Here is a 21183-nt window from a genome sequence, read left to right as displayed (position 1 = left end):
TAATAAGATAAAAATAAACAATGTCCAGCAAAGAACTTTAAATAAGTAGAAAAAATTCAATAATTTTTAGGAAAGCATTAAAATAAGAACAAAGCACATCCAAGTTGTTCTTTAAGTTTCACTTTCCCTTGTTTGGGTAGTGCACTGATTAAAGCACGGGTTTATAAATGAGTTTTTTTCCAAGATGGTGGACTGAGCGGGTGGGTGTAGTGGCTTCTCCTGATCATTGTTCAGTAAGATTGAAAAAAGGACTGAAAAGTTGACCCATTTTGTCTGAAGTCATTGGGAATTCTCTTCTTCGGTATGCTCAGGCTAAGGACATGCAGAAAGGTACCGAGGAAGACGTTGGGGTGTCAATCAGGGACTTCAGCTTGGCGTCTCTGGACGCTATTTTGAAAAAAATCTTTTTTTGAAGCCAAGGCGCTCTCTAAAGGACGCTTTGATCGACTGGTGTCACAACTTGACAGTTTGACTGTTACTCTTACTAAGTTGGAATCTGAGGTTGAGTCTCAGAAGCAGCTGGCATCCTTATTCCAGAATAGTCAAGCAAATTGAAGAAGCTAAGGTGGACTACAAGGCTGACCTGATGAAACTCCAAAATAAGATTGTTTCTCTAGAAGATCAAAGCAGAAGAAATAATATCCGAATCTTCAACTTAAAAAAAGGGATTGAACTTAATCATGCTCAATCCTACCTGAAGGATCATCTCCCGGTGTGGCTCCCATAACTGGTGGCTTCTCCTCCCAATGTGGTCCGGGCTTGCCGTGTTAGTCCCGGCGGAGGCTCTGCTTCGTCTTGCACTATGATAGTCAGTCTTCTCCAAGCCGCTGACAGAGATCGTATCGGTCCAGGAGTAATCAGGTGTCTGTCGCTGTGAGGCTCATATGTTTTGCAGCGGATTATAGTGATGTGACTGATCGACGGCAACGGCGATGTTTCCCGATCTTAAATCATGCTCATACCCTGGGATAGAAAGTTTTCCCGCTTTATCCCGCCAACATTAAACTGTTCCACGGAGCTGAACAACTTTTTTTCACTGCCCAGTTGAGGCAGAGAAATATCTGGACTCCCTGGATCCTGTCGTTATCAAAAACTCTGAGGATCACTAAAGTCTTCTGGCTCTGAGGTTGGTCGTCCATCTCTTTCTCTCATTCATTCATTTTTTGGACGATTAATGTTGAATTTGTTATTTTTTGGTGCTGTTTAAATTGAAGTTACCCAGATATTTTCACCTATGTGCCTTTTTATGTTTTGACCGGGAATACTTTTCCCTTTGAATCTTTTGTCATGAGGTCACTTTTCTTTCTTCTTGTCTTGCTGCCCAATTGAACTTTTTTTGAATTTCCCTTAAAGCTCATCCCACTATTTGTTAATAGGGAGCCTAAGTCACTTCTGGACCATGGGTCCCCAGAACGAGAAAATGAATGCAAGTCAATGGCTAAAAATTGGCTAAAAAAGCTATTTTCTAATTCCACTTGTTTTGTGCCATGGATTTCACATATGATGTCCGTGAATTTTAAAGACACATTTTGATACCAAGAACACGCTTATTTTCGAACGGGGGGGAGAATGATATTTTAGGTTTTGTGTGAAAATAAGTCCAGAACTACAAATGCGCTTCACGAAAGTGACGTCAGCGAACCAGACACAGAGAAAACTGAGGGAAAAGGGATTAAGTTCAGTAAACTTCCCACAGGACGAAAGAACCACCATCAATCTGGTTTTTCCAACCTGGTGTCCCAGAGCAAAAGGAACCCCAAGGTGCTGTTTAACACCATCAGCAGCATTGTCTCTCCTGCCTCTCCTACAGCCTCCATCCACTCTGTTGCAGAATGTGATAACTTTCTGTCTTTCTTTGTGGACAAAGTCAATAAGGTTAGATCTAGCATCTCTCCTTCTTCCTTACCGCTAGTGGTGTGCATCTCTACCTGCCTTACGATTCGATCCGATTCCGATTATCTGCCTAAAGATTCGATTTGAGTCTGAAATGCATCACGATTCTTCACACAAAATTTTTCATTACTTAATAAAAGCAGTTGCTTATATAATGTGCTGTTATCGTTACGTACGACTCCGTTGCAGTTGACGTCCATGAATCACATGTAATGGCTACACGGCTAGCTTTACTCATTGATTTCATTACCTGGGCTTTGGTTTCGTTGTACAATGCAGGCACAGCAGTTTCTGTGAAGTGTCTTCTTATCGGTAGGTTATACAGAGACTTGAGCGTCTTCAGGAGGTAGTGAAACCTGGCATGCTCTACCACAAAATATGGTTGTAGATCCTTAGCAATAAAGCATGCAACAGAATGGGTGATCTTCCCTCTCTCCGAAGCAGACGGTAAAAATGTCAGCGCTTCTTCAATCGTTGGCTGGGATGTGCTCGCTGTTGCTGTAGAAGTCCTCGCAGGGTGGAAACATTCAAAATGTTTGGTCATATTAGTTGTGTTCCCAAAGTACTTTAGTTTTGTGTGACACACCTTACACACAGTGTGCGTCTTGTCAAGCTTTCCGTCTCGCTCATAAAAGCCAAAATGAGCCCAGACATCCCATTTAAATGTAACGGGTGCATCTTTGATTACTGGTAATGTTCGCACTGTAACCCTGTCCGCCATTTCTGTTTTAAATTGGTGCTAGGGCAACACAGCGCGCATGTCATTGCAACTCCGCCCCCGGAAGTACTCGTAAAACCTCAAGACTTTATTGTCCTCGCACGTCCAGAACATCGACATAGACATAGGGAGAAAATCTCATTATGTCACGTTGCTGCATTGATGCAGAATCATGCTCGACCAAATTGCGATGCATCTTAGAATCAATAATTTTTCCCACCTCTACTTATCGCTGCCTCTCCCGACTCCAACCAGGCCCATCATCCTAGATAGCTTTGCTCCTGTTTCTTTGCCTGAGTTAACCAAACTAGTTAACTCTATGAAGACCTCTGCATGCCCCCTCGACATCTTACCCTCATCTTTGTTTAAAAGTGCTTTTCAGTCCATCGGTCCCAGCGTGTGCTCTATAATTAATGCTTCTCTGGTTTCTGGTCAGGTCCCTGCTTACTTTAAGAATGCTGTAATCCACCCACTTCTTAAAAAACTGAGTTTTGACGCTTCTCTCCATAGCAGCTTCATAGCAGCTTCAGACCCATCTCTAAACTTCCGTTCATCTCCAAGATTTTGGAAAAGGTTGTGGCTAAACAACTCAAAGCTGCTCTTGATGAACAGAACATCTGTGATAGCTTCCAGTCAGGTTTTTGTAGAGCTCATTCTACTGAAACAGCTCTTCTTAGGGTCTCTAATGACCTTCTGACTCACAGTGATGCAGGGGACTGTTCTGTTCTGGTCCTGCTGGACCTGACTGCAGCCTTTGACACTGTTGACCATCACCTGCTACTGGAGAGGCTGAGAGACTGGGTAGGCCTATCAGGAACTGCTCTGGCGTGGTTCTCCTCTTATTTTTCTGAGCGCTCCTTTTCTGTGGCCGTCTCCAAGTTTAGGTCCTCCACCACCTCTCTTACCCATGGTGTCCCACAAGGTTCTGTGCTGGGGCCTCTGCTCTTCCTCCTCTATCTGCTCCCTCTTCAGAACATCCTGAGCTCCTTCAAAGGAATCTCCTACCATCTTTATGCAGATGACATCCAACTGTACATCTCCTTTAAGCCCCATAAGATGTCTAAGCTGCAGCTGTTACACACCTGCTTAGCCTCTATCAAAACCTGGATGGCTGGGAGCTTTCTACAGCTGAATGAAGATAAGACTGAGATCCTCATCTGTGCCCCAGACAAGCTGGTTCCAAAGTCAGAGACTCTCTTGGTCAGCTTGCTTCTCACACCAAACCTTCCGTCAGGAATCTTGGCGTGACCTTTGATCCAGCTCTCACTCTGGATTCTCATGTCAGTTCTCTTGTTCGCTTTTCCTTCTTCCATCTCAGGAACATTGCTAAGCTGAGTCCAATTCTGTCCCGCTCTGAACTTGAGACAGTTCTCCACACCTTCATCTCCTCACGCTTAGACTACTGTAACTCTCTTTTCACGTGTCTGAGCAGAACCTCCCTGAACCGTCTACAGGTGGTTCAGAACGTCTGTGCTCGGCTTCTGACCAAGTCCTCTAAACACACCCACATCACCCCGCTTCTCCTCCAGCTTCACTGGCTGCCAGTCAACTCCAGGGTTCATTTCAAGATCCTGGTTCTGGTCTACAGGGCCTTACATGGACAAGCACCATCTCACATTGGTGATCTTCTTAGTCCCTACACCCCCAGCAGGTCTCTGGGGTTCAGTGATCAAAGCCTACTGGTTGTGCAGCGCACCAGGCTAAAGACCAAAGGTGACAGATCATTTGCTGCTGTGGCCCCCAGACTCTGGAACTTTCTCCCCCTGAGCCTGAGATCAGTGGACTCAGTGGTCTCCTTCAAAAAGCAGCTGAAGACTCACTTGTTCAAGCTGGCTTTTGTATGACCTTCTTCACCACTCTCTCTTTATTCTGCTCTCCCCACATATTCCATCTTCCTCAGGATCCACTGATTTCCCTTTTTCCTATTCACTCTCTCTCTTTCTTAACATTTTGTTTTTTGATCACAATTATCTATTTTTTGCTCATTTGAAATATGTTTTTAACCATTTTCTAAATTCTTTTTTATATTTTAACATTTTTTGTTTTTGTGAAGCGCCTCTTGATTTTTATCTTGAGAGGCGCTATAGAAATGATATTTTCTTCTTCTTCTTCTATTAATATAATGAAATGCTTTCATTAATCTGTGCTCAATGATTGAAGGTTGAAATGAATGTTATGTTGTGATTACATTGATTGATTGCATGTTTACTTGACAAGGTCATAACCATTTGCACTCACACAAGAACAAAGTAAGGTAAAGTTAAACCCATGACACATAAATAGTCGTTTACCCAGATCAGAGCATCCGGTATCAAGGAAGGTGTGTTTCTGAGATTCTTGGTAATATTCCTCAAACTTGTCAACCTCTGGTTGGCTACACAATCATAACATGAGAACATTAAAACCAGATTACTCTGGTTTTCCCTCAGTTTTAGAGAAACTTCAGACCGGCCACCTGAAGCAACACTTCTTTAACCACCAAAGCTTTTGACACGTTGTCAAAACCTTTTTGCACCTGCGAAGCTGATGCAACAAAACAGTTCCTGCAGAACAAGCTGATTTGTTCAACTCCTTAAGCGTTATTTCTGAGACGCAAACTAGTTCCAACTGTTGTTACCTGGGGTCTCCAACCCCCCCCCCCCCCCCCCCCCCCCCCACTGACATCTCGGACCCGAAAAGGGCATCTCCACTTGGGTACGTAGAACACAGTGAGATTGCGTCTGATGTGCTTTTGATAATAATCAACTTCAAAGCTTAACGCAAACCAAATTCTTTTACATCCAGATCTCAGCTCTCCTAGATACGGAAGTTCTGACTAACATCGCATTCACACATAGGTTCATACATCACATCTAGTTCCATCCATCACAGTAAATGCTTAGTTAACTTGTCAGGTTTTAATTGTTGATAAAATAAATTCTGACTTTTATAAACCCGACTGTTTTCTCAATCAAAACGAAGTGTTTACAATCCCTTCACAAATAAAGAATCGTAGAATCTTCTGATAAACACTGTCAAGACCAAGCAGGGTTGATATTCTATATTTAGATAGAGTATCACAGCTTATTGGTCATAAGTAGAGGTAATATCTATTGAGCTCTTAAAGCACTCAGTTTAACAAACCCTACACAGTTGACAAAAGTAGTCACTCCTTTGTGTTGTGGCTTTAATTAGAAAAAAGCATTTTCGTAACAAATTATTTCAAGTTATGCTCTGTTTGTTCAAATTAAACAACTCTTTTTACATTTTTTTGTCATCACCAGCTAGATGTAAATCCAATGTCTCCTGACAAGTCTTCTATCTTATTCCTGTGGAGGCTGTGTCTGTCACAAACTATCTGTCTGTCTTTCCTGCGCCGTTTGTCTGTGGGCTCTGCAGACTAGTTTTTCTGTGCTGTCAGTCCGTCTGTCTGGCTGACTGCCATTATCTGCAGTGTAGAGTGAGTCATTCTTAGGACAATGGAGACAGTTTGTAAAGCCACAGTGGAGAGTACACTTCCTCCGGATGTGCAAGAGGATGCCATTCATAACAAAGCCTGCGCTGTCTGCCTGTCGGACACGGCCGTGTATATGCATGCAAGTTTGGAAACAAGGGAAACAGAAAAAGGAATACTAGGTGATGGACAGACGGAGTTAAAAAGAGGAGAAGGCTTTACTTTAAATGAGGAGAGGAGAGGAGAGGAGAGGAGAGGAGAGGAGAGGAGAGGAGAGGAGAGGAGAGGAGAGGAGAGGAGAGGAGAGGAGAGGAGAGGGACGAAGCAGACAGTGGTGGCAGCAGCGACTGGTGATTGATATCAGAGCTCTGGCACTGCCACCTGATCCAGCCAGCCTCCAGCAACACTGAACTCACTGAACTCACTAAGCCAAGATGGCTGCTTCACTGCACTGCACCCAATGAACCCCACGGCAGTATTATGTATACAATAAAGCAAACACGTTTCCCCGAGGGATTAAACAGCAGAAATGGAGCACATGAGAGACAATCAATAATGAGGGGGGATGTGATGCTTTTCATTTCAGCTCCTCATTTCACAAGATCACAGCAAGATGCAGACAGGTTAAGGTGATATTTCTAAGAGCATGCCTAACTGAGACAATTTCTGACAGTCACGATATTAACAGCGATGAAAAACCTGCATTTTATGGATGCGATATGCAGATAAAAAGTATCAAGCGCAGCATGATCAAAAAAATGAAGGTACAAACACATGTACAGAAAAATTAAATGGACATTTAAAATCATGTGAAAATGTCTTCTCTTGCTTGTCAATGAAGTTTAAAGATTTTTGCAGCAGTTTGTCAAATTAAAGTTATGAAAACATATCTTTGCTGCAAAAAATTCCACCAAGAAGAGGAAAGGATTTATTTTCTAAAATGGTTTCGCATGCATCTTTGGTTTATTCGAAGAAAAAAAGTTAAATGATTGCTCACATTTGAGAGGCTAAAGCTATATTCTCTCAAGAGATTTACATTTTTTTAAGCACCAGAGTAAGCCAAGGCAACACCCTGTGGTGGTTATCAGATATGCGGTTGTTAAAGTCCTCCTAAGAGACTGAAATCACTGATCTCACATCTTTTAAAATCAGGTCTGCAACACGACTCACTTCACTTTGAAGTAGATGTTTCACCTCTGATTGGGAACTTTGCAGAAAAACACACCTCCGTTGAACAAAGAGCATGTCAAAGAAAATATTATGCTGTTCTCTTTGTCTCTCCTCATGCTCTGTGCTGTGGGCTGATGCTGCAGAGGGTAACAAGATCCAGCACGACACCGGCCGAGTGTGACCCCAGTGGCACGGGGAAATTAAGAAGGGTAAACTCAGGTTTTAGATTAAACCGCACCACACACTGCTGCTGACTGAAGGGGCTTGTTATTGTGCCGTTGCTCACTTGTGTTCATCATTTCCAGGAATAAAGGGATGATGCAGCTGATAGTAATCCACATCCTGATTCAATGAGGGAGGAAGGAAATCATAGTGAGTGAGTTCTGAAAGAGGCGGTCATCCGAGGACATGCGCTGCATCTGAGAGATGCGAGAATGAGATGAATCATTTGCCTTTTTGCTCTCGTTTTATTCTCCCTGCCTAATTTGGTGCATCATTCGTTGCAGGAGGAGTGGAAGAAAAAGGTGGAAAATTGTCAGTTGGCTAGTGTGTGTGTGTGTGTGCATGTGTTGGTGTTAAGCTTTATATCTGAAGTGTGATCAGTGAGTCCCATCATAGGATGAACTTTAGCATCTAGCAGCATCATTGGGAAACACCTCTTTTCAACCAAACCAATAAAAGTGGCAAAACAAAGTACAAGTTGTTTTCACTCCTACATTCAAGTTTAGTAAATTAAAACAAAAATACCCAAATCTAATAAAAATAACAATTGTACTTGTGCTATATGTAATACATATTTATTTATACTGATAAGCAAAAACATCTTAAAGAGAAGATTTTTTTTTTCCATTTTACAGTTAATCCCTGGAAATGTTCATTGAAATGTTGCAAATGAATAAAATTATGTCCAGCTGTTGAAAAATATTAGCGGCTTCGTAACATATGACCATAAAATCTGGTCTAAAATGCATAGAGTGTGGGTCTAGCATCTTTCGAGGCCGCCATATTAGACGCCATGTTTCCTTCTGGCTGGCTCGGGGCCCTGCGCCTGTTGATGACGTCACACTAGATGATTGGCTGAATGTACGGCTTACGTAAGTTACATTATCACGTTCAAAAACATTTAGGCAGTAAAAAACACTAATTTAATAACACAACTGCTAAACTCTTTACAAAACATATGTGAATTAACCTAATCAAAAAAGAGATGCAATATATTTTGGCCGAGCTGTATTGCCGTAGTAGGATGATGTCATCAGCAGGCGCAGGACACTGAACAGCTCCAGAAACTACAATTGGCAATCTTGATGGAATTAACTGTTGGACTATCAAAGTCTGAGGAGTCACGTCGAGGTCGTGCGCTTTCTGCTCCACATGTAACAACATTTACCGTAATGCTTTTTAAACTAGCAACAGTCACAGCGATGTGGTGTAAAAGTACCATAAAATGTATGTACTGCCCCCTAGTGCCAGGAAAGTACAAAGTGTTGCTTTAAAAGTACTTTAAATCAAGTTTCACTAAGTTTTTTAAACATCCTGATCAAAGGGAGTCATTTCTTCCCACCTGTCACTCTCTACTTGCTCAGATCAGTTTGATAAAGAATGCTGAAGTGAAGTTTGGATGCAAGATTCTGATTTGCCCATTTAGGGCATCCATCCATTTTCTTCCACTTATCCGGAGTCGGGTCGTGGGGCAGCAGCCTAAGTCGAGAGGCCCAGACTTCCCTCTCTCCAGCCAATTTGGCCAGCTATTCCGAGGGAATCCCAAGGCGTTCCCTGGCCAGGTCAGAGACGTAGTCCCTCCAACGTGTCCTGAGTCTACCTTTAGGTCTCCTTCCGGTTGGACGTGCCCCGAAACCCTCATCAGGGAGGCGTCCAGGAGGCATCCTGACCAGACGCCCGAGCCACCTCAACTGGCTCCTCTAGATGTTTAGGGCAACCAATTACGAATTAGCACTTTAATCTAAATATGTTCCACTAACACGCGTGGATTAAACGGACTAAATCTGAACCGGTATTGATACAAACAGGACTTGTTGCTTTTTGTACTTTATAATTAGACTGAGATGATTACAAATCAGGTTTTTGATCAGAATATTGTTTCATTTGTACATTTTCTGAAATTACTCTTTGGCATCCTGACTGGAAACATACAGATGTTAACCACGAGCAGACACGAATGTCAGGAATTAAAAAAATTAAAGCAAACAGACAGAAAAATTGATTTATTTGTGATCTTTGTGATTCATAAGCTATGCAGGTTCTTTTGCTGTCTTGCACGTCCTCACTTGCTGTTGGATTTGAGTGCCCAGCTCTCTAATGACTAAGGCTGCTGCAGTCTTTGCTGTATCACGACCCGGACAGTGAGTCAGCACTCTGACCCTGCATCCCTCACAGACAAAGCTTAGAGGATGCAGACAAACATTCATATTCCTGACACAAACAAACCCCCCACCCCCACCTCTCCGTGCTCACACTGCTATCACTGCGTCGTGACTGAGGGCGATGCGTTTTCCTTAATATGCACAGACAACTGAGAATCACACAGTCGCACAAAAGACCCCCCCACCCCCACCCCACCACCACCACGTCTCTGCTCCTGCAAAACAAACTCCACTCTCTATCCATCTCAGTCTGAGGGGTTTCACTTCATGCAGCACTGAGCAGCATGTTCTCCTGCTGCGCTGAAGGATGAGCCTACATTACCCAGAACCCCACTGTCTGTTATGCATCCATGTCACTTCCTGCTCTACAGTTTCTGTTACACATTCCTAGACATCATCACAAAGGCAAGAGGATGATGCTCATTGGCCTAAAAGTCTGGAAATCCCCTCACTCCCAAACACATTTTTTCACATGAACCTATCCGTGTGCCTGGAGGAATCGGCACCGGCAACTCGCACTCAGCCCCACAATTGAGAAAAGAAGGGGAAACCCTGAAAGTGTTCTTTCAGAGTTGAGAAATTACATTTCAAAACTGTGTTGATTTTTTTTTTTTTGTTTGGGGGGGGGAGTCATTTCATGTTTAATTAGGACCCATTTACATGCAACTTTTGACTTGTTGCAACAAACTGACTGAGCAGAGTCTGATCTGAGAATGTTTGAGAACAAGGAAGTGACTATTTCTGCCACATGCTCTTTACTGGTAACATTTTTGTTTTTCAGTCACAGATTTACTCATCTATTTGTAAACAGGATGTGTTGCCATTACCTTTCATGTGACAGTGTCACCATTTAGGGAATCATCTGAAGTTTTGCACACAATTCTGGTAAATGTAGCTCCAAAGAGATTCTACAGACACAAACTGCACAGCAGCGGTGTCACTAGTAGACTGTGAGATGTTACTACAGTAACTGCACACACACTCCATGCATGCACACTCCAAAAGCTTTGCCAGACCCAATCTGACTGAAGCAAACAGCCAAGCAGGCTTAGAGACAACCATAAACACGAGACAGGGCACTAACTGCATAGCTGATCAGACATCCATGTGATCACTCACACACTCAACAGCAAACACTTACATCCTCCCACCGGCACATGTGGACAGGCACAGCGAGGCCCTCAGTCTAGACGAGAGGCAGGGAAGGATAGAAACGAGAGGCACAGCAGAGGGGAGACGAATGAGAGAGGATCTGGATGTGCTTACCCCTTTTCTGGAGCCATCCCTCTCTAACGATGGTGACATCGCTCATGGTTCCTTCACGCCGAGTCTGATGCCGTTACACTCCTGCTCAGCACAGAGAGAGAGGGAGGAGGGGAGGAGAGGAGAGAAAGAGAGGGAGAGGAGGACAGGAGGAGGAGGTGGATGGGGGGGTGGCTCTCCCAGCCTCCGCGTCACTCTCCCTCCCTTCCTTCAATTCCCGTTCACCCTTTAGTTCGCGCAGTCTCTCTCAGACACACACACACACATACACACACACACACACACACACACAAACGAGCAGTGTGTATGTCTAAGTGCGTGTGTCGTATTGCTTCCTGTTGTGGCTTATGTCCCTGCCTCCCTCTTCTCTTCTTCTTCTTTTTCTTGTTCTTCCCCTCCGCCTCCTCCTCCACCCCCTCCTCCTCTCGCGTTCCCTCTCCAGACCTTCCTCCTCACCAGTAGTGACTCAGCCTGGAAGGAAGTGAAAGAAGGACAAAAAAGAAGACAAGGATTTATTTTTCTCATCCTCTGCTTCCCCCGTCCCGTCCGAAACCCCTTTCACAATATCTGACAAGAAAAACAACTAGTTACTGCGAGGACTAACGCTTCCCCCGAACCACCCACACCCCATCACACACCCAGTTCCTCTATCGCCAACGCTCTTTCTGATAAACAGGATGAAATATTGCTGGGTTCTTTCAAAAGCAAAAACTGACCTTGATTGCCTAAGAAGGCTCCACCTCTCTTTTCATTCATAGACACATTGGTTTGCAACTCCTGGAGGTATGCTGAGTGAAAATCTGCATATTTAATGAAACTGTTAGTTTGTCTAGAGGCAGATTTATCTGTATTTGGGGACTGGGAGAACATCTCAGCACCACGGCGTACGGCTTGGTTAAAAATAGCAACAACGGCAGATAGGGATGCTCTCACCGCCGTTCTCCTGGCAAATCTCTGCACCCCTCTGTCGTCTCACTCCTGCTCTCCCTCCCGTTTTCTCTCTGCATAGCTGCCGCGCTCACCTCAAATGCACCCTACTACATAGTATTACACAACACGCCATAACACTATATGCAGTTCAGACTTGAATGGAGATCAGTGCTGCTGTGGTTAGGCTACCGTTCTCTAGCTGGAAATCAGTATTCACATCAGCACGTGTCTGCACCGCTGCAGACACTTGGAGGGACTGCACCGTCTTGCACACACACACACATACACACACACAGATTATAGTTTTTATCGTGACCAGCTGTGAACCAGATGAAAAAATACATGCTTGTTAAAAATATTGTTTATTTTTTTAATCTATCGCATCAAATCTGTTCCGTTTAAAATTCTTAATTTCCTGCTACTTAATACAAATTCAAAATTTGGCAACTTTGCCCTTTTAAACTGACAAAAGATTAAGTCATAAGAAAGTGAAAATAAAATCACCCACCCCATTAACGCCAGAGTCTTAAACACAAATCATGTGCGGAGAAATGATGGTGTTAAAGGCGATTTGGTCAAATGGCAAAAGTAGCGTGTTCAGTACAATACAGCAGATCTTGTGTGACCTTTTCACAAAGAGAGTGTGTTGTGAATGACTCTCAGCTACTGGGGCACCACATCTTGGCTCAATGTCTGTAAAATGAATTTAGTTCTAGCTGTTCTCGTTCTGACTTTAAGGCTAATTAGCTGTGGTGGTCATCCCGGGTGGCTCGACTCCAGAAGTTAATCTGTGGTAGATGTACATCCACTTAACTGGCGTGCACCAACTGGATCAAACACCAACGTGACCTCCGTAGCCTTTCTACACATTATTTTGCATCTCTTTTTTGTTTACTTCAAAAAATTGTATGTAAATGACAAAAGGCCCCACTAATCACATCTGAGAGGAGATCAAATTCTTTTTATAGACACAATGGTGGATTAGGCTTTACCGCGTTATTCAATGAAGCCTCAGTTAGCTCTAACCTTAATCTGGGCAAGCACGGCCTGGATTTTATGACTGGAGGAGAGGAGAGGAGAGGAGAGGAGAGGAGAGGAGAGAAGTGGAGAGGAGAGGAGAGGAGAGGAGAGGAGAGGAGAGGAGATGAGAGGAGAGGAGAGGAGAGGAGAGGAGAGGAGAGGAGAGAAGTGGAGAGGAGAGGAGAAACAGCCCCTTCTCACTGGGGCAGCTGTTGCCATAGTGATGCGTGTATCAAGCACCAACCTCGGCTGTGGTTGGCACTTAATGCACTGTGATTTATTATCGTGATTGTTCAGTAAAACAATGTTTTTATATTTCCTCATCAGGTTGACGCAGTGATAGCTTGCTCCTGTTGTATTGTTGTGTCTCCCTTTTCTTTTTCTTTTTTTTCTCTCTCCTCCTGCAGGTCTAGAAGCAGACTCTTGTTTATCATTGATTGTTTGTTTTGTGGACACCCCCTCCCCCTCCTCCTTTTGTCTCTTCCTTTCTCTTTCACCTCTGTCTCCATGTCTAGTCGGAATTACAAGCATTCAAAAAACAATAACAATAAAGTTTTAAGTATCAGGCGTGACATTAAAAGCAGAAGCTTTGATGCTCCACCTGAGAGTAAATCTGTAAGGCTTGTTACCAGCATTCAGACATCAATTCTGTTTCCTTCACAGCCAGACAGGACACGGTAAAATAAATAAATAAATAAAGCACCAACCGTGACAGGGGAAACCCCCTGCAGCTGTTATTTTATTCCAGTGACAAAAAAGTAAAAAAATATCTAAATGATGAAAAAACAAAAATTTGAAGAAGTTGGAAAATGGAGAACAAAAACGCTGATCGGGGATCATCACCTCATTATTCTCATTTAGGAATCAGGCTTAGGTTGTTACTGCAGGGCTCACCTTCATCTCAAATAAGGACCTGATTCCAAAGTTTGCCCTAATAACTTGTGTCTGAAGCACGTGTTTTAAAAGATTATGCAGGCTAATGGGACAAATTAGCTCCAGGAGAAAAGCCCTTCCTACAGTCGCCGTCTCTCATCACCTCACAGCAACCCCGCTAAAACAAATTAGTGACCTAAAATAAACTTTGACCAATCTCCGAATCTCAGCTGTTACAAGGGATGTGTTTCAACCACATGCATTATATTTATCCACCTAATGCACATCCGATAAAAGCATCTCAGCTCGGATCAATGCATCTTCCTCAAGGGAACTTGAGATTCAAGTGTGTTTCTTATGTGCTATTGTGCATGTGGTGGGCACAGGCATCATGTTCATATCCACCTAAGAGTTAGTTTAAATGTGGACTTCCTGACTCCTATTGAATCTGTGTGACGAAGACAGAGCTGAATATGTTGCATCTCTGAGCCAGCAGGTAATCACCAGTGTTGGGAGTAACGCGGTACAAAAGTAATTAATTACTGTAATGCATTGCTTTTTGCTGTAATGTGGTAATGTAAGGCATTAAAGGGAAAGAAAATGGTAATATTTACTCGGTACAATTGTCAGTAACGCGGTAATTACAATACATTTTTAAACCCAGAATCAAGATGTGGGTTTCCTAAAAGTTCAAATTGCGGGAAGCCTGAAAAAAGATCCAGTATCCACATATATTACGTCATTTATGGACTCAGCTTTGCGGGCATTCTATGAGCAGAGAGGACGCAGCGGTAATGGCTCAAATACTCCAGCTGCGTCCTGCGCACGGCCACTGTTATGTTCACAAAATCGCTCCACCAAAACAAAGTAATTTGTTTGTGATCGTTCATATCAGCCCATATTCTCTGGTACTTCACGTACTTTTCAGCTGAGTTCATAATCTGTGCCCCGGTGATTTCAACTCATTGCTGCTGGAGCGCAGCGCATATTAAGCTTATTTATTTATTTATTTATTTTGCGTTCGGTAGATCCCTTTGGCTGAGTAGTTAGAAAGTAGGAAATCTAGTAAACAGTTTTTCTGGAAGACGGAGAAAACATGCAGCATGCAGGAAGGTTAGAGAGAGAAAGGGCAGGAAATTATTCAAATAAAATCAAGAAAACAAAACAAAGTGCTTGAAAAGAAAAAAGTAGGCAGATGTATCCTCAATACACATTTTTACCAGTGAAAAGCAATAATATATAAGCATTTAATATTTATACATGTGATAGAATCAGATCACCCCAGAAGTCAGTCCCACATCCAGGGCCGTATCAAGGCATTTGGGGACCAAGGCAAATATAGGCTTGGAGCCCCCACCACCTCACTCCCTGCTCAGTTAATATAACATGGCAGCGTGATGAGAGTACAGATTGTTGTTGCTTTTATTTAATAAACAATCATTTTAAAGCACTGTTATTATATCTGACTGTTTTTAACAGCAATCCTAGCTCAGACACCACATCACTTTCCACATATATGTCATGAGCTCACTGAGTGTCAGATTACCAGATTCATATTGAAGTTGTTTTGGTGACAGTAACTTAAAGTAATGCAAAAGTAGTGTAATGCCTTACATTTTAAAATCAGTAATATTGTAATGTAATGAATTACTTTAAAATGAGGGTAACAAGTAATAAATAATGCATTACAGTTTTGAAGTAACTTGCCCAACACTGGTAATCACTAAGTTGCATTTAAGTCCAGGAAGAACACGCTGCTTTCGTCTGAAAAAGCAATACTCTTGGTGTGTTCTAGTTGTCCTCGGAACTAGTGTTTTCGGAATAAGTTAACCAGAAATGACGCAATGAACTCGGAATTCCGAACTGCGAGTTCGTAGGTTTCAGAGGACTCCAAGATCCCAAATTTAAAGATGGCTGCGCCCAGTGCTATCAGGAAGTAGCTATCGTCTTTATTTTTTCTCATTTACATGTTCTGTTTTCTTTCTTTTTGCTATTTAACCACAAAGTTGTTTATTGTTATTAATAGTTAGGTTGTTGAAATAGTTAACATTGCCGCCAAAACTGACCGTTGTTTAAGGCTTTTACTTTTCTTGGCGTTTATATTTTTACATTTGATTTATCATGTTTTTCTGGTTGTATGTGGCAACTGTCGAAGGGTGTGTGTCTCACTATTGTTTAGGCGCAGAGAATTCTTGGTTATACAATTATTTTGGTTTAGTATTCAACAACACCAGTGGCGTCCATATTTTCCGAGTTGGAAGCTGGAAAGCAATAAGAGCCCGTTACGTCATTTCCTGCTCAGAAATTCCAAGTTCCAACAACTGGAACACAGCATCTATTAGGTCTGAGTGAAACTTCTGAAGACAACAGCAGCAGCACAATTACAGGGTCTTACTTGTGGCAAATCAATGCAGAGCAATGTCCGTGTGAAGGAGGAAGCCACTTAGAAGTGGATAAAAAACTGAAAATGACAGTACATTTGTCTTTATGATGACTGTGGATATAGCAGGGATGTCCAAACACTTCAAGAAAAAAATCAAAGAAATGTCAAAATTGTCAGTTTAAGAACAAAATTAACTTCTGTCTTTTATGCAAAACTTTATTTATGGTGATTTATTTTCAATTATACTCCTCAAGATAGATCTAACAAATGGGCATGTTGGTTAAAATTTTTACCATAAAGATCTTAGAGAGTATCACTACACCTAGACGGTCTTCTAGAGAGAGAGAGAGAAACTTTTTTTTTCTAATGCAATTGGAGAGTCCCACATTGCAGATTTGGGGGCTGCAAATGGCCCCCGAGCCACATTTCGGTCACGCACATAAACTTTTCTCTCCGTATTTGCTCTTTATCTTATGGTGTCAGAAACACGTAAACAAGAGAGACCGCATTATCAGTGGCGGCTGGCCAGTAGAGGGCGATAGGGCGCCGCCCTCCCAGTTTTCCCCAGTGTTTTTAATTTTTATTTTAAAAAATAAATAAATAAAATTAACAATAATCACATATTCTAAGTTAATTGTGTGTTTTATAGCAAAAACAAATCATATATATAAATATCTATATTGTTGAGAAGCTCTCTGCCGAGCGGTGGAGGCAACAGAAAGGCTGTAGGCTGTGTTTCAATCGCCCAAACAGCACTGAAGCAGCCGACCAATTGCTGACAAGAAAATCAAACGGTAGGAATGGGAATGTATCCAATCAGCGTCGACGTCGATTCAGAAGCATGATGGGCAATAGAGCTACCGCCAAAGGCTTTCGTTGGTGTTCGGTAGAACTCGGCAGAGTCTCGACTACTCCAGCACGTTTTTGGTCGTGACGCAGATGTAATAGACACTTATTGGCGTCCATGCCAATGAGCCTACAACCAGCATGGATACCGGATCTCAGCAGCCACTGAATTCAGTTCGGTCTCTTCTCCAGTATCCGTTCGAGAGGAGAACTATGGTGGAAAAACTTAATGTCAAAGAGCTTGGACCAGATCAGCCCGACGTATAGATAAGCCAGCAGGAGGAGGAGAGAGGTAAACTGTACACACCAGGCTTCTGGGAAGGCTTGGCTAGCTGGATGCAATCACGCTAATGCGTTATTTTGCTTTCCGTGTTTGTTATTCAAAACGACTGTGACAGATGAGGCATGGATTGAGTCAGGAGTTACGGACATGAAACATTTTTCTGAGAAGGTGAAGAAACATGAGTTATCCCGGGCACACATGGACAACACGGTGAAGCTAGCTATGCTAGGCAGAGCTAACATTGCCATGCAGCTAGAGACGAGGGACACAGGCTTGCAGTGAATAAACACAATGAAGAAGTGGATCAGAACCGGCACATTTTGTCCAAGAGAGAGATGTCAACACAGTGTATGAGCACAAGGATGACCTCCTCAGATTTTTCCAGATGATCAGAGACTCGGATGACTTTGATCCAATCACTGAGAGAGAGGCAGGAGGCTTTGTGAGAATGCTGGAGGAAGAAGATTTCGGCTTTCTACTGGCATTATGTCACAAGATCATGCCACTAGGGCCTGCACGACTTTATTTTTTTTAAAGTCGACAGTCAAGTAATGAAAGTCGAGTCGACTTCGACTAGTCGTTGATGACGTCATACGCCGGAAGCGGGGGGGGGGGGTCGGTAGGTTCGCTGGAGTTTTTGACAATTAAAATTGCGCCCACATTTTCTAAGTTAAACATCTCTTTTAGCAACGGTAGTTTCTGCATCCTACTTCAGCCCTCTCCCCCCTCCCCCTACGCAGCAGCCGCAAACTCACTGATGCGCCTGCAGCCTTTCCTGCTGCTCTAAACATTAAAATAATTATTTCATTTTCTGTTCCTCACTTCTGATTACCTTCAATGGTGTCTGTTTGTTGCAACCACCAGGTACAAAAACTAACTTGTTTTTATTTGACTATTTTTCTGTCCTGCCTGTTTATTATCTTCCTGCATCTCCTCTCAATCCTAAAGAAAAACTGCTACCTGGGTTCATATATATTCACCTTATGAGTTACCTTTGAACTGCAGTTCTAAAAGATCTACCGACCACAAAAACAGCGGAGTGCCGCTGCTCGCTGGCTGACTACAACGGGACCGTTTTGCTGCGGAGTTCGTGCTGGAGCGGAGCGGAGTGGAGATAGTGGAATCTTGGGGGTGCGTCACCGGAGGACAACAGCTGATGCGCCTCGCTCCGCAGCAACAAAGCGCATCAGGCACAAATAACAGACAGAAAACATGAAAGGAAATGAGCCGACATGAACGACGTGTTTAATTTGTTTTTGAGGTGGTGACACCTGATTTGGCAGTGCTCAGGACGCAATGTCTGGAGCGCACGTCAACGATCAGAGCTTTGCATGCGCAAACTGGTTAAGATTAGGTTGGGGGTGAGGGGAAGGTTAAATTGCAAGAGGGAAAACGTCACAGTTTGGTTAAATGTCCGTTTTACCGCCGGTGTCAGTACCGCACAGCGCGTTGCCTCCGCCTCGATCCAGACGCGCAGGGGCTCATCACCTGCTGTCTTTTCCGAGGACTGCATCTTGTCAGTCATTATCACGTGACAGCGACTAGTTGATGACAGGCATAAAAAGTTACTACAGAGCCGTGAAGTCGACTAGTCGACTAGTTCGTACAACCCCTACATGCCACATGTGGACATGCTGTTCAACCAGCTGCAGAAGAGGAACATTGACTCTGTCTCCATCACAGCGGTCATCCAGAGCTTTACCAACAGTATGCAAAAGATCAGGTACATACTTGTTTATTTAATATTATTGTGATGAAATTCTCCAATATGTTAGTTTCACAAACAGTAATGTGGATGTGGACCATATATGGTCATGTTATTTTATGTGCAATTTAATGCAGTATTTTTCAACCTTGGTCCGCAAGGCAGTGTGCCAATAGTCAGACACACATGGATTAATCCCTTTGTCCAATAATATAAGACAGGAAATAAAAGAGCTGTGCTTAATTCAGGGAATAGTGAAGTTGTGCACAAAGCTCAGAAAGGACAAGTTTGTTAAAAAAAAATAGCACAGCCCCACCAAAAATATTTTTCACCAGCCGCTACTGCGCATTATGTATTTAGTGCCAGCTGTTGTGTCCTCCTGAAGACTACATTCATCCCAGTTAAATGAATAAAACTGCTTGATAAGAAATCGCCTGCTACCATATCAGCCTCTGAAGAGTGCAGCAGCCAAATGAAGCAGGACCGTTCGCTCTTTATCCTCCACAGAGTCTGATAGAAACGCTACATCATCTCTGATGTGGAGGTAGCGCAACAAAATACGCGCCAATAAGAAAGAAAATATGCGCAAACTGCAAGATGCGTTAAACACAGGCTGCACACACATTATATAACACACACATCTTTACTTCATCGCGTTTACCTGCAGCGACAGGTGCTGGTATTCCCGCGCACCTGCTCCCCGAACCGCTCGGTTGCTTTGTTTTCACCCCTCCTCACCGAGTCGAGCTAAACACATCACCGCTCACGTTAAACGGACAGGCTGAAGGGAGCTCGCGCTGCCGACGCTTGTTTTGAGTCTCAGGAAAACCGGTGACGTAACTCAGGGAAGCGGAACCCCCTTACTCTCACGGCCATCATGACTCACCGAGTTATGTCAGGCCGTTGTAGTACATAATCAAGCCAAACGGATGTAATTTGTTTATATATTTTTATGTGCTTACTTTTCTTTAAGACGCACGTGTCATGGCAGTTACACATTTATTTTATCTAGAGAAAATTACGAATGGAGCTGGAAGAAAACTTTCTAACTTTGTGATATTAGCAAAGCCTTTATAATTATTATTTTTGCACAAAAATAAAATACACCTGAATACATACTTTTCTTTATGATTCATTGTAACAAATGTTTGGTAATAAGTTATTTAAGTACTTTAATGCCCAAACTAAAAAGAAAAACTATGCTGTTTTTAGATTATTGTTTATTTAGTAGTTGTTGTTTTGTTTCTTCTACTTCAGTTCACAACATGCTAAGGGACGATAATGTTTTCCTCCAATAGTGTATTAATATTCATTATCAATAAAAATAAGTAATTCCAAAGATTTTTTCAGCGTAGGTTCTTTCTGGGTGTTTAAATTTAATAAAATGTGCTTACTTTTTATATCAAATATATTATTTAAAGAAATGTCATTTATTTTAGTAGACTGCATTCATCATTTCATCTATACATTGGAAAAAATGTGTATTAATTAGCTGAAGATAAGAAGCTCTAGTTAGTTTTTAATCATATTTTTATTGGGGAGGGGGTGAATTGTTTTGCTTGTTTTCTACATCCAATGTCCATTGTTTATTTGTTTATTTTTTAGGATCACCATTAGTTTCCACCGAAGTGGTTACTAATCTTATGGGGTCCAATTCACAAAATATACAACATCAACACCAACATTACATCTCTGGCTTTATACAATAAAAAAATCACACATTTGAATTTCACACAGAACCTAGTGGATTACGTAACCTCATGGGTTCTAACCTTCAATAAACATGAAGGTGCAACCACTACTATAATAAAGGTTTTACGCTTTTTAAAAGAGTGCATATCCTTTAATACTCTAATATATTTGGGTATTATATTCCATTCCTGAGATGCTCTATAGGCAGCAGATATTTGAAAAAAAATGTGTTAGTCCACAATGTATACAGTCATCATCAGAAACCTCCGGTTAGTGGCGTCACTTCCTTTTATCCTAGAGGGCGACCCCGTCCTCTGCTACCTGCGGTAGACGCTCTATTGATGGCATCTCTCTCAGAGATCAAGGCTTTCATTTCTTGATCCAGCCAGGGTGCATAGTGATGCATTGTGTAACGATCAACTGTACATTTATTGTTTCTTCCTTTGAGAATTTTAAAATTTTGGGGATTTGGGTGTAATTTCCTCTGGAGGTTTCTTTCTGCTCACATGGAAGCAGCCTGTGCTCCCCACCCCGACAGGAATGTCACAGAAACAACTGCTCTGAACTTCAGACTCAGTTATACAGACAAT

At 42.5% G+C, this 21183-nt stretch overlaps 1 protein-coding gene across 3 annotated transcripts in view; it reads right to left on the bottom strand.

Annotated features, from left to right (window-relative positions):
- akt3a (v-akt murine thymoma viral oncogene homolog 3a) overlaps positions 1 to 19707 on the bottom strand; it is an 89001-nt gene extending 69294 nt beyond the window's left edge. The window contains exons 1-2 of one of the 3 annotated variants that reach the window (XM_070542484.1): positions 19563 to 19707; positions 10740 to 11332 (exon numbers count right to left, since the gene is read on the bottom strand). Coding sequence is in view for 2 of the 3 variants with exons in the window: in XM_070542482.1 (XP_070398583.1) it covers positions 10865 to 10910 (46 nt within the window). In the remaining variant the exon portion in view is untranslated. Of the gene's footprint in view, positions 1 to 10739; positions 11387 to 19562 lie in introns of those variants that run through there. The other 2 variants (XM_070542482.1, XM_070542483.1) reach the window with 2 other exon arrangements.
- Between the last annotated feature and the right edge of the window lie 1476 nt (positions 19708 to 21183).

The sequence above is a fragment of the Nothobranchius furzeri genome, chromosome 12, assembly GCF_043380555.1.
Source record: "Nothobranchius furzeri strain GRZ-AD chromosome 12, NfurGRZ-RIMD1, whole genome shotgun sequence".
Taxonomy (NCBI): domain Eukaryota; kingdom Metazoa; phylum Chordata; class Actinopteri; order Cyprinodontiformes; family Nothobranchiidae; genus Nothobranchius; species Nothobranchius furzeri.
This window is presented reverse-complemented; position numbering and strand designations above follow the sequence as displayed.